Below are 13,107 nucleotides of genomic sequence, written 5' to 3' on the forward strand. Positions count from 1 at the left end.
ATTTTTTATTTCCATCATTCGTCATGAAATCTGAAGTTGCTACAGTGCATAGTCTGCTCGACCCGGCCTGAACACATCCACATGCCAGTACTGAGGCTGTTGCCATGGTTTCACCTCAGAACAGGAAGTAGTTTGAACATGAATGTACTTTATTCAATCTGCCTCAGATTTTACAGCGCTGAAAAGTTCAAAGATTGAAACAGTAAATTACTGTAACTCAGTTGTTTTTTTTTTTAAATCTGATTGTCCTCGTGTTTCATCACAGCCCGACCTGAACACATCTACACATCTACTTGGTCTCGGGGCCTGATTATCGCCACCTGCAGCTTTAATTTGTCTTCTGTTTCTTCAAGTTCGACTGAAGTCAATTTCAACACCTTTAGTTGCCCTCCTCTAGTGGCGGTCTGTGGTATTACACCTTGAAGTACTTCCACGTCCTGGTTGGTGGGTCAGTCTGCACATGCTCCGTCACACTTGATGTGGTACTGTCGGAGGTATTCTCGGAGCTGGGGGGGCAGCGGCAGGTTGTCGATGCCCCGGTAGGTGGTGCAGCTGCAGATTATTGCTCTGCACAGGTGCTGCAGCGAAAAGGGGAAGGTCCTGGGCAGGGGGCGGGACAACAGCGGCTCGAAGAAGAGGCAGGTGGCGGGGTCGCTGTAGTGCCTCAACAGCCCCGTCACGCTGGGGTCGCGGTACATGCACGGGTCGCGTACGTCGAAGCTGAAGCGCTTCCCGTTCTGCTCGATGCGGGCGTGGAGGGAGCGGCTGTAGCGGCGGAAGCTGACGGAGAACAGGAACTCATCCTGGGCGGAGTCTCTGAGCAGGAAGGTGCCCTCGGGTTGGCCCTCCAGCAGCTCCTCCGCCTCGAACCGGTTCAGGACGCCCCAGTAACAAGGGCTGTTGTTGATCTGGAGCAGATCTGGAACCAGGATGTAGTCGCAGCCGCTGTCTGCTCCTCTGAGGCCACAGGACGGATCCCAGTCCTCCAGAGAACTGGTCCCAGGCCCCGGGGAGCAGCAGATGTCGTCCCAGGAGAGGGGGGTCTGCGGGGGGGAGGTCGATGATGACGAGGACGAGGCTTTGAGGCCTTTGACGCCGCTCGGGTGGGCGGCGTTGCTTTTGATGAGGTGCCAGCATCGGGCCAGTTCAGACTTTGGTGAGAAGGGGCATTTGTCCTGCATGAGCTCCGACACGTGGATTTTCCGTTTGGACCAGAACAGAACGGAGAACGGCCGCGACGAGCCCGAATGGAGGTGATGATGATGATGGTGATGGTGAGAGCGAAGAGGAAGACACTGCCCCACGGCATCCTGGAACTTCTGCCGCAGGGAGCGACGGGACAACGCCTTCCGACAAACCACATCGAGGTCGGCGGATGTCAGGGCGTCGCCCAGAGCGCTGCAGCTGCACTTCCTGTCCCGGCGCCGCCTCGGACACGACGTGGACCGGACGCCCAGGTCCTCCTCGGCCTCCAGACCGGGACTGGAACTGTTCCGGACGCTGCGTGACCTTTTCTTCCCCTTCCAGACGTAGCTGTCAGCGCTCCAGCTGCGAAGGCTGCATTTGGGTCGAGTGTCTGAGCCGCGAGGTTTCTTCTCCGACATGATGCTTCCTGTTTGTCCTCTGGGAAACAAAGACAGACACCGGGTCACATGAGAAACATAACCAGGTTCAGATCTCGTTACCCGGTTAAAAATAAACAGATATGAACCTTCATCTGTAACCAGTCAAAATAATGGAACACAATACATTCACACAAATTGTAAAACACATGATTCAAAATGAAACTAAAGCTGAAAAATCATCAACACAAACATCAGTTTAATCTAATAAATACATTCAACAACTGAACATAAAACTGGTAAAACCCCTTTGAGATCCAGAGGTTTTTTGCGTCGACTTCCAAATTAATTTTCTCCACATTTAGCCTTTTCTAAGTGATTTATCACCATTTGTTATAATATTATCCTCTGCATTTTCTATCATTCCACCATTACATCAGTAAATCATGTATTTTCTTATATTTAACTCACTAATCATGTAGATGTTCATTAAAGCTCAGAGTAAATTCAAAGGTTATTATATCAAAACAGAGGAAACTGAAGAAAAAGTTACTTTAACAGCACAATACAGCATTAATTAATAAAACTAACCTTTTACGCTGATGATACTGTCACTTACGTTACATTACGTTAGTGTTTATTTGTGTCCATTTCCTTTTGTATTTGTCATATATTTAATGAATCCCTCATATTTGACATTTTCCAAGCAGGTTTTAATATATTATTATGTGTTTTTTAAACTTATATGTATTTTAATGTATTCCAACCAGTTTTAATGTATTTCAGGTGAATTGTCCATTATTTTTATTTTGCATTATTGTGCATCTTCACATCAACACTGATTTAATTCTTAAAGACCTAGAGCTGTTTTTGTGGTGACTTCCAAATGAATTATTCTTCATATTTCACCTTTAAGTGATTTAACACCATTTATTCCAATAGTATCCACTCCATTTTTCCATTTTTTCAATGTAAATCCTGTATTTTCTTATATTTAATTCACTGATCATGTAGATGTTCATTAAAGCTCAGAGTAAATTCAAAGGTTATTATATCAAAAACAGAGAAAACTGAAGAAAAGTAACTTTTACAGCAAAATATATCATTAACTGAACATAAAAACAATTGTGTACATTGTCATTTTTGATTTATTTGATTTATTTTTTATTCGTTTCTGTTCACTGTGTTGCTAATTTTATTATTGTTTCTTCAATTTTGTTGAATTGTTAAGTTTTGTTCGGTTTATTTGTTACTTTGACTGTTTCTGTTTATTTTGCTGCTTAATTTATTCTTTTTCAATGTCATTTTAGTTCTTTTTTTTATTATTTTGTACATTTTTATTATTTAATTTTTGTTCAATTTGATGTATTATCTAATATATATACATAAACCCAGTGTGTCCATCCACTGTCACTGATCCAGCTCTATGGGTTTTACTGGGGAATCAATGTTGTAGAAGATGACGGTGTTTCCATGGTAACTAAACGTAGCCTCTGAACGTCCAGATGGGTCATATCTGATGACCATGACCAGATCAACAGTTGTTAACCAGTTTAGATCAGTAGATGGTTTAATATAGGGGTGTCAAACTCATTTTAGTTCAGGGGCCATATTCAGCTAAATGTGATCTGCAGTGGGCGGGACCAGAAAAATAATAACATAATAACCTATAAATAATGACAACTCCAAATTTTTGTCTTTGTTTCAGTGTAAAAAACCCCCCATTAAATTATGAAAATACTTACTTTTATAAAGTATCCCAAAAAAAAAAAAAAAAAACCTGAAAAAACTGAAATTTAAATTAAAAAACATAAGAAAATTTAGTGCAATTTTAACAACATTATTCCTCAACTTCTCTTTCTCCATGTGTATTATGGATCAGATCTACAAAGACACTAAACGCTGAGGAACAGGCAGAAAAACTGTTAAAACTGTGCTGAATTTTCTTTAGACATTTCAGGTTGTTCATATTTGTTCAGGTTATTCACATTTTAGTGTTACAGGAGAGTTTGTTAATGTAAATATTTTCATAATTTAATGTTATTTTGTTGCACTAAAACAAAGGAAAAAAATTTAAGTTGTTAGTTCTAGATTTTTTTTTTTTGGCTTAATTGAAGATTTTTTTACTTAATTGAAGATTTTTTTTGGCTTAATTCAACATTTTTTCTAACTTAATGAAGATTTTTTTTTGCTTAATTGAAGATTTTTTTTTTTTACGTAATTGAAGATTTTTTTTTGGGGGGGGGGGGGGCTTAATTCAAGATGTTTTTACTTAATTGAAGTTTTTTTTTTTTTTGCTTAATTCAAGATTTTTTCCTTAATTCAAGCTAATTATTATTTATTTTTTTTGCTTAATTCAATTCAAGACTGTGGAATTTTTTCACTTGACAAAAACATCCCAGGGGCTGAACTGGACCCTTTGGTGGGCCGCATTTGGCCCCCGGGCCGCATGTTTGACACCCCTGGGTTAATAGTTTGGTTTTCTGTTCCATTATTAGGTCATTTCTATCTTGTTCCGGGTCCAGATCCCTCCCAGGTGTTTTGTGTCCTGGTTGCTTCTAGTCCACAGGTTGTTAGTGTTTATGGGGTTCAGCTGTCGGGGTCCTTCTCACCTAATAATAATAATAATAATAATAATAATAATAATAATAATAATAATAATAATAATAATAATAATAATACATCGGTTTTATATAGTGCTTTTCTAAGTACTCAAAGACGCACCTGGCTGTGGTTGGTCAGTGGTAGTTTATAAAAGGCTGATCTTCCTCCTCAGTGGGTTCTGTTCTGTCCAAGGACCAGTTTACACCACAATGCTCTCGAGTGAAAACGACAAAAAATATTTGCTCAAATGTGCCTTTTGTTGAGACCGCAACAGGGTTTTTGGAGGTTGAAAACGCAAAAAAGTGAGTGGGAATCTAAAAAACGCTCCACTTTTGCGTCACCGTCTAAAGGGTTGAAAATGTAAAACTGTTTTGTCGTTGTGTAGAGTTTACATCAGGGTTATAATAGTTTTGGATTTTTCATTATAGTTTAGTTTTATGTAGTTTTGACTTTTTTTTCTCTCATTCAGTTCGTTTTAATTAGTTTTTAGAGCAGGTTTGCTAGTTTTTATTAGTTTTCTTTTTTTTTCTAAATGCTTAGTTTAGGTTTTTCATCTCTTTTATTTTCCTCGTCGTCGTATTTAAATAAACTCATACAGGACTCTGCTGCTTTCTCCCAGCTTTTTTTTTTAAACTTATATTTTATTCTTCCAATTTTTGAAATTTTCCAACACAAACATTTAGAACATAGTGTCAATTGTCGTCATGTATATTGTCAATTTTTTCCATCGATCTTCACAAGCTGCTTGTTGTAGTCTTATATATGTAAGTCTCTCCATGTTGTGAATTTCTTCCACAATGTCTCTCCAATTATTTAGGCTTGGGGGGGGGTCCTCTTTGCACCATTTTCATGTGATGGCTTTTTTAGACGATGCCAAGAAGATTTTAATCAAATATCCATCCCCACTTGGTATGTCTTTTCCAGTTAAATGACCCAAATATAACACAGAACATGTCTTTGGTAGTTCGTATCCCAATATTTTTCCAAGTTCTTTGCTGATATTATTCCAATATTGGGACACTTTCTCCCAACTTTAGTCTCCATGTTTCCAGGTGGAGTGGAGCCCAGAAGACGACTGGAAACCACAAGTGACGGACCGTGAAGTGTCGTATGGTGCCACCAGCTGCTCGAGCGAAATAAGTCGATTTCATATCAATCTGACATTAACAAAGCCAAAAACGGAGGGAATTTTATCGATAATTTTTATACGTTTTAGTTAGTTTTGTAAGCACACAATACAATTTCAGTTGGTTATGTTTTTTTTCTTTTAATTATACTTTTTATTTATTTCAGTTAACGAAAATGTTTTTTTCAATTCCAGTTTTTGTCATTTCGTTAGTTTTCACTAACAATAATAACCTTGGTTTACACAGACACGTGCCAGTACAGAAAACAACATGTCAGATTTTTTCCGTGTGACAGACCTGCCACAAAATTGTCAGTTTTTGCGCATTGCTTCGTCATGTTCTGTTTCTAGTTTTTTGATTGTATTTGGCTGTGGCTCAGGTGGTAGAGCGGGTTGTCCAATAACCGAAGGGTTGGTGGTTCGAATCCCGCTCTGTCCTAGTCAGTCCGTTGTGTCCTTGGGCAAGACACTTCACCCTCCCTGCCTCCAGTGCCACCCACACTGGTGTATGAATGTTTGGTGGTGGTCGGTAGGTGCACATTGGCAACTTCTGTCAGTCTGTCCCAGGACAGCTGTGGCTACAAATGTAGATTACCACCACCAGAGTGTGAATGTGAGATACAATGGATTAATAATGTAAAGCGCTTTGGGTGTCTAGAAAGGCGCTATATAAATCCAATCCATTATTATTATTATTATTACTAGAGAACAGGAAATGAAGTAGAACAGTTCCACGCAGGCGCTTGGTCTTGGTGGTGGTGATGCTACCTGGTGTGCTGTACCACATCCATAAATAGGAAATTTCTCACACTTTTACGTGTCCATCTGCATGTGGATTTTCCCTCAAAACTCACGTCTAAACACAGAATTAGAAGTGAGAACGCTTCGCCTCTTTTGTGTTTTCGGTTCGGATCATTACCGTCTAAATGTAGCCCAGGTGTCCACGTCCCTGCTTATCTTTCTCCTTTCATTAGGACACTTTTCCACCCGTTTGTCCTCCCTCCATCCTGACCACTGACTCTTATTTCAAAAATACTCAGCGTTTCCTAATTCATTGTCTGTTCTTCTGTTCTTGTGATCTCCTTAAACGTCATCAGTCGGGGCCCCAGTGGTGTTCCGTTTAAAAGTTCAAGATCAGATGGAATTCCCGGATGTTGTTCTGGTCTCGTTCCATTAAACCAAGGATGGACTGGTTGGAGACTCATGTGGACTTGGCTGAAAATATCCCAAGATGCATTTCATCCAACTGTCAGCTTCCTCTCAAAGGTAAAGGTGAAGAGGAGACGACCCACAAGTGTAAGTTTTCTTTTCTCACTTATTGTTGTTGTCTTATAGAAACCAGGAGATGTTTTGGAACAGATAAATGATCATAAACAGGAGGTCTCCCAAAAGACAAACACATCATCATATTTTATGAGTTTCCGTATTTATTTTACATGATTCAGTGGTTTAATGTTTTTAACACCATCTGTTTGAACACTCATTAGTGAAATTTTAATGACTATTTTACCGTTTCTGCATTTCCTGCTCTTATCAGTGTATTCTTTGCATGTTTTAAGACTCGTTCATTTAGACTTGTGTCAAGGTTATTATCGTTAACGAAAACGAACGAAATGATGAAAACTAAAATTGAAATAACATTTTCGTTAACTGAAATAAATAAAAACTCTAATTAAAAGAAAAAAACGATAACTAACTTAAACTGTATTGTGAGCTTACAAAACTAACTAAAACGTATACACATTATGGATACAATTCCCTTCGTTTTCGTCTTTGTCAATGTCGGATTGATATGAAATTAATTTATTTGGCTCCAGCAGTTTGAGCTGGTGACACCATACGACACTTCACAGTCTGTCATGTCTGGTCACTGGTGGTTTCCAGTCGTCTTCTGGTCCCCACTCTACCTGGAACATACAGACTAAAGCTGGGACAAAGCAGCACAGTCCTGTCTGGGGTTTACTGTAGTGATACATGGGTCAGGTTTTTTTTTTTTTTTTTTTGGGCGTACCGTGTGTGTGCGCGTGAGTGACAGAGACAGAGCAGAGCTAAAGGACAGAGTCAAACAGGACTAGCATCCAGGTTAAAACTGGAGCGTTTATCACCATGAAAAGGCCTTCCAAGCCCTGAACTGCACAGTTTAGAAGAGGAGAAAAGAGGAGGAGGAAAACTAATCCAATTACAGAGGTATGGAACCTGTTAGAATGTTAAAAAACGTTTGATGTTACTAGCTACAGCTAGCTGAACTGAACTGAAGCAAAGTTAGCTAATAATGGAACTGGAGATGATTAAGAGATGAGATATCTGCTAAGGTGTGGTTTACTGATGAGGAACTGGGTTATATATGTTTATAAGTGGTTTATATATGTTTCTATCTGCTTTAACTGCTGGTTAGCTGGTTTATATATGTTCCTATCTGCTTTAACTGCTGGTTAGCTGGTTTATATATGTTTCTATCTGCTTTAACTGCTGGCTGCTTTGTGCATCTCCTCTCATGCTTTGCACATCTTCGCATTGTTTCACGTAAGTGACGTTGTGTATGGATTGCACCCCCCCTCAACCTGCTATAGGGAATTTATACATTGTACGGTACATTGGGTCTCTGCTCAGTCCATGAGCCGCCCTAACCCAACCCCCAAATAAAGTGTCCAGGGTAACCCATATCCGCGCCTCACTAATTTCTTTGAATAGGATGATGAGGAAGATAAAATATATGAAATAACTAAAACTAATACTAAAACTAAACTAAACTAAACTAAACTAAACTAAACTAAACTAAAACTAAGCATTCAGAAAAAAACGATAACTAATAAAAACTAACAAACCTGCTCTAAAAACTAATTAAAACTAACTGAATAAGAGAAAAAAAAGTCAAAACTAATTAAAACTAAACTATAATTAAAAATCCAAAACTATTATAACCTTGACTTGTGTTGGTATCTTTTGCTTTGGAATTACAATTAGATGTTCTTTTTCATTGGCTTTTCAGTTTGTTTTATTTTTGTTTGAGAGTGCATACATAGTGTTAGTTTGAGTTGAATTAACTGAGTTTGTCTTTATTTGTAAAGTTTTTCAGATTTTAGGAGGAAAACATTGATTTGAAAATGGAAAAAAAACGTGTGATATCAGAGATGATTTACAAAACCACTGTTCATTAAACATCGTTTATGGTTTAAAGATGCTGTTTCTAGATCACCTTAACTTTGTGTTTTTGTTTTTTGTTTTTTTTTTAAACTCCCTGCTCATAATAGATTTTATTTTGAGTTTGTGTTTTAATTTCAGTTGAAAGTTTCATTACTAGTTTTAATTCTAGTTGATTAACTGTCACTGTGAACAGAATACAAATATAAAAAATAGAATTGAACTATAAACAGAATATAAGTATAAATATAGAATAGAACTATGAACAGAACATTACTATAAATATAGAATAGAATTATAAACAAAAATAACTATAAACTTAAAATATAACTACAAATATAGAATAGAACTATAACAATAGAACAAAACCATAAAAATAGAATATAACTATAAACAGAACAGATCTTTAAACATAGAATAGAACTATAAACAGAATACAACTGTAAAAATAAAATAACTGTAAAAAATAGAATGTTACTATAAACAGAATATAAGTATAAACACAGAATAGAATTATAAACATAGAACAGAACTATAAACATAGAATAGAACTGTAAAAGTGGAATAGAACTATAAATATACAATACAACTCTAAACATAGAATAGAACTATAAACAGAATAGAACTGTAAAAGTAGAGTAGATCTATAAAAGTAGAATAGCTCTATAAACATCAGGGGGTTGAAGAGACAATAAACAGTAAAGTGACAGATGAGATGATTAATAATCCTAAATGTTTGTAAATCTTCCTACAGATTCATCATTGAGTTTCAGAAACACAAACTAAAAGTGTGAGAGCAGACGTGGTGTTCTTACCGTCTAGAACATGTCAGTAATCCATCTGCACGTCCACGTCCATGTTCAGATGGTCCTCTGCTCTGACAGATGAACCACTGGACTGCTGCCTTTATAATTATGAAGCCAAAGCGCACTAGGAGCAGCAGCTTCCTCTACGGTGGTGGTGGGGGGGGGGGTGAGAGGGAGGAAGAGGAGGAGGAGGAGAGGGAGGACAGAGGAGGAGGGATGAGGGATGAGGGAGGCAGAGGTGGAGGAGGGAGGAGGAGGAAGGGGAGGAGGAGGTGTCTTTAAATGCTGCTCCTCCTCTCCCCCCTCCCTCCTCCTCCCCCCCCAATCCCTCATTGACCCCCTCCGTCTCCAAACCCAGCTCAAACGGACCCAGAGTGGACTGGAAGTGCTTTTTCATTCACAAAATGAATTATTTCTGAGTCTAATTCTATTTCTGCCCGTTGACTTGAATCTGATGTGAAAGCAAAGCATTAGAGCTCATTGTCTGAGGAGTTTCAAGTCTTTGTATCCGTCGGCTGCAGAACAGATTACTGTGAGTGGACACCAATCAGATTTTACAACAACACTCCAAAAAAAAAAAAAGGAATTTACACAAAACATGCATGAAGTGACAAAAACAGACCATGTGACCTGTGTTTCTGCAAACTGGTTTGGACTGGATTCAATGACAGTCTACAGGTGGTGGATCTGCAGGTTCTATTATATACACAAATAAAACAGGGGTGTCACACATACGGTCCGTGGGCCAAAACCGGCCCACCAAAGGGTCCAGTCCGGTCCATGGGATGAATTTGTGAAATACAAAAATTACACCAAAGACATTATTTAATCACTGATGTCAAAATTAATAAAGTTCACACCAATATGATCTAAAGTGGGTCAGATCAGGAAAATACTGTCATAATAATATAAATAATGACAACCACACATTTTTCTTGGTTTTAGTGTAAAAAAAGTAAAATTACATGTAAATATTTACATCGCAAACTATCTTTTAAGAAAAAATGTGAATAACTGGAATAAATATGAACAACCTGAAATGTCTTAAGAGAAGTAAGTATAATTGTAATAATATTCTGTCTATTATGAAATGTTTTGTATATTTGTAGATCCACTGATCTGTAAGTTGTAATGAACATGTGTAAATGATAATAGATGAGGCAGAACATGGCTAAAATTACACTTATTTTTCTTGAGACATTTTAAGTTTATAGTTTTTTAGCTTACCAGCCAACAGGCCGTAAACTATTGTCGTCATGCGTCTGTCGTCAGCAGCGTCTGTCTGTCATACCCGCAGCCAGACGTTAGTCTGGTCTCGTCTGTCTTTTATGTTTTGTTTGTCGTTTCCTGTTTTATTTTGTTAAGTTTCCCCTCATGTGTCTTGTCTGTCGTCTTTACTTCCTGTTCTCTGTTCTCCCTGACCTCTTACCTGATTACCTGTCTCCGCCCTGATTTGCTCCACCTGTGTCTAGTTGTCTTCCCTCCCTTTTGTGTATTTAAACCCTGTCCTTTCCCCTTGTCAGTCGCCAGTTTGTAACTCTCGTAGTTCTTACCAGCGTCTTGACCTCGTTTGTTCGTTTTGTCTGCCTGTTGTGACCCTTTTTGGATTCCTCGGTTTTTTGCCTACTGCCTGCTCCCTGTCGGTTTTTGTCTGCCTCTTTGGATTTCCTGGTTTCGATCTTCTCGCCCTGACTTTCTGGTACGTGAGTATTTGTCTAGCCCTTATGTCCTGTTGCCTGAGTGATAGCCTGCCTGTGCATGACCTGTTTCCGTCCCTGACCTCCCTTTGCTTTTCCCCAGTCGGGGAAAATACCCCAAACGCCGCTCGGGGAGACGGGCTGCCGCCCTCGAACCGGAGGACGAATCAGAGGAGGATATCTCCCACCTTTATCCTCAAGATTCTGTCATTATTATTATTCTTCCACCTGTGTGTGAATAATAAATCCATTGAACCTTATTTTTGTGTCCGAGTTACTGCATTTGGATTCAGTGTTTGTACTAGCCGCATTACACTGTCGTCCGTTACAAAAATTTCAATCGTCTTCTTCTCCAAAACTACAATTCTGATTGACTTCAAACTTGGTATACAGCTTCTTTATGATGATGTCAACAAAAGTTAGTGAAACTATTTGGATCCGGATCTGATTCTGGATTTGGTGCCACTTTGAAAAATTTCCCCATTCTAAGAGATAGGAAGTGGATCGACGCAATAACTCAGTAAATATAAATGATATCCAGTGTAAATTTCTACAGTCCAGCCCTGATGGGAGATGACCAAAACATAATGGCCACATCCTGATCAGGATCTTCTTCTGGATCCGGGAACTTATGCAAAATTTTACATGAGCTCTTATGGGGAAAAAATTTGACTTTGAAAAATTTCCCCATTATAAGAGATAGGAAGTGGATCGATGCAATAAATTAGTAGCAATGATATCAAGTTGGAATTTGAATTTTTTACAGATCTGATTGGAATATGACCAAAACATGGGCTATTTCTGTAATAAAATAAATACACATAACTGGGTGATAATAAATGGCATCTGGATATTTGGCTGGTAAGCTACAGGGCCATTGGTCCTATTTTTTGTTTTATAATATTGTGTATGGAAGTAAATCGGTGCCATCAGATATTGAATAGTTGTATTTCGCAATAATTTTTTTTTAATAGTTGTATTTCACTTTTTTTTTTTTTTACAGAGTTTCATAATCTGAATTTTTATTCAAAAAAAGTTTTTAATTCAGTATTCTTAAGTAAAAACTTAACATAAAACATGACTAAATAGTTGAGTAAAGTACAGATATGTGCTTCAGTATTTCAGTATCCTGCAGAAACGAGAACGGTAACATGATCCACATGTTCATCTAATGACGCCACTTGGAATCCTGTTTCAGTCTGAAAATACTGAACTATATTTTGCTGATAATTCAACCAGATGAACCGCTGTGTTACAACAGAGAAACAACCACTGCCCCCACCACAGCCCCCACCACAGCCACCACCATGTGGGTCAGTGGAGGTCTGTGGGTCAGACACACACAACCAACAGCTTCCATTCAGGTTTCCCACACACTTACTGTCTTAAATCCCACAGTAGTGAACTCAGACTGCACTGATATTCACTTTACAAACACAGAGTACCACTGTAAGTACAGAGACTGGTGCATTATGGGTAGATAGCATTAACGTTGGTATGCTAGTGAGTGTAACGTGGGTAAAACCAGACCCTGATCCAAGTGAACATATGTGAATACTAGAAGCACTCGGAGAGCGCAGACCTCCGCCAAGGCTGATCAGTGGCCCCCCCCGTGGGTCCCCCCACCCCCGATCACCACCAAAATTTAATCATTTCTTCCTTATCCCATTTCCAACAAACCCTGAAAATTTCATCCAAATCTGTCCATAACTTTTTGAATTATGTTGCACACTAACGGACAGACAAACAGACAAACAAACAGACAAACAGACAAACAAACAAACAAACAAACAAACAAACCCTGGCAAAAACATAACCTCCTTGGCGGAGGTAATAATAAACTAAAGGACATTAAACTGCACAGTCAATAATAATAATAATAATAATAATAATAATAATAATATATTTTAGTCATAAGCGCCTTTCACCACACTCAAGGACACTGTACAGCAGAGGATAAAAAAGACAATGCATAGAATACAAAATAAACGAATAAATAGATAAAAGAATAATTATAATACATAAAAAATGAGTAGGAGCAGTACAAGGTACAGCGTACAGTAAGACTGGTCTATAAGTAAAATGCTTCCAGAATAAAAGTAGTGAAATGTTACCACGTATGAGTCACTGATAAAGATTTTATTAGATTTTACATTTTATTCCACCTTCAT

General features: G+C 38.4%; 1 protein-coding gene across 1 annotated transcript; it reads right to left on the bottom strand.

Moving 5' to 3' along the window:
• Positions 1-386: 386 nt before the first annotated feature.
• Positions 387-9,372, bottom strand: LOC115437823 (suppressor of cytokine signaling 4-like). Its single transcript, XM_030161176.1, has 2 exons — positions 9,249-9,372; positions 387-1,623 (listed from the first exon to the last, which is right to left on the bottom strand). The coding sequence occupies exon 2, from the start codon at positions 1,602-1,604 to the stop codon at positions 450-452; it is 1,155 nt and encodes a 384-aa protein (XP_030017036.1). The 5' UTR covers positions 1,605-1,623; positions 9,249-9,372; the 3' UTR covers positions 387-449.
• Positions 9,373-13,107: the final 3,735 nt, after the last annotated feature.

Source organism: Sphaeramia orbicularis, chromosome 3, assembly GCF_902148855.1.
Source record: "Sphaeramia orbicularis chromosome 3, fSphaOr1.1, whole genome shotgun sequence".
In the NCBI taxonomy this organism is placed as follows: Eukaryota; Metazoa; Chordata; class Actinopteri; order Kurtiformes; family Apogonidae; genus Sphaeramia; species Sphaeramia orbicularis.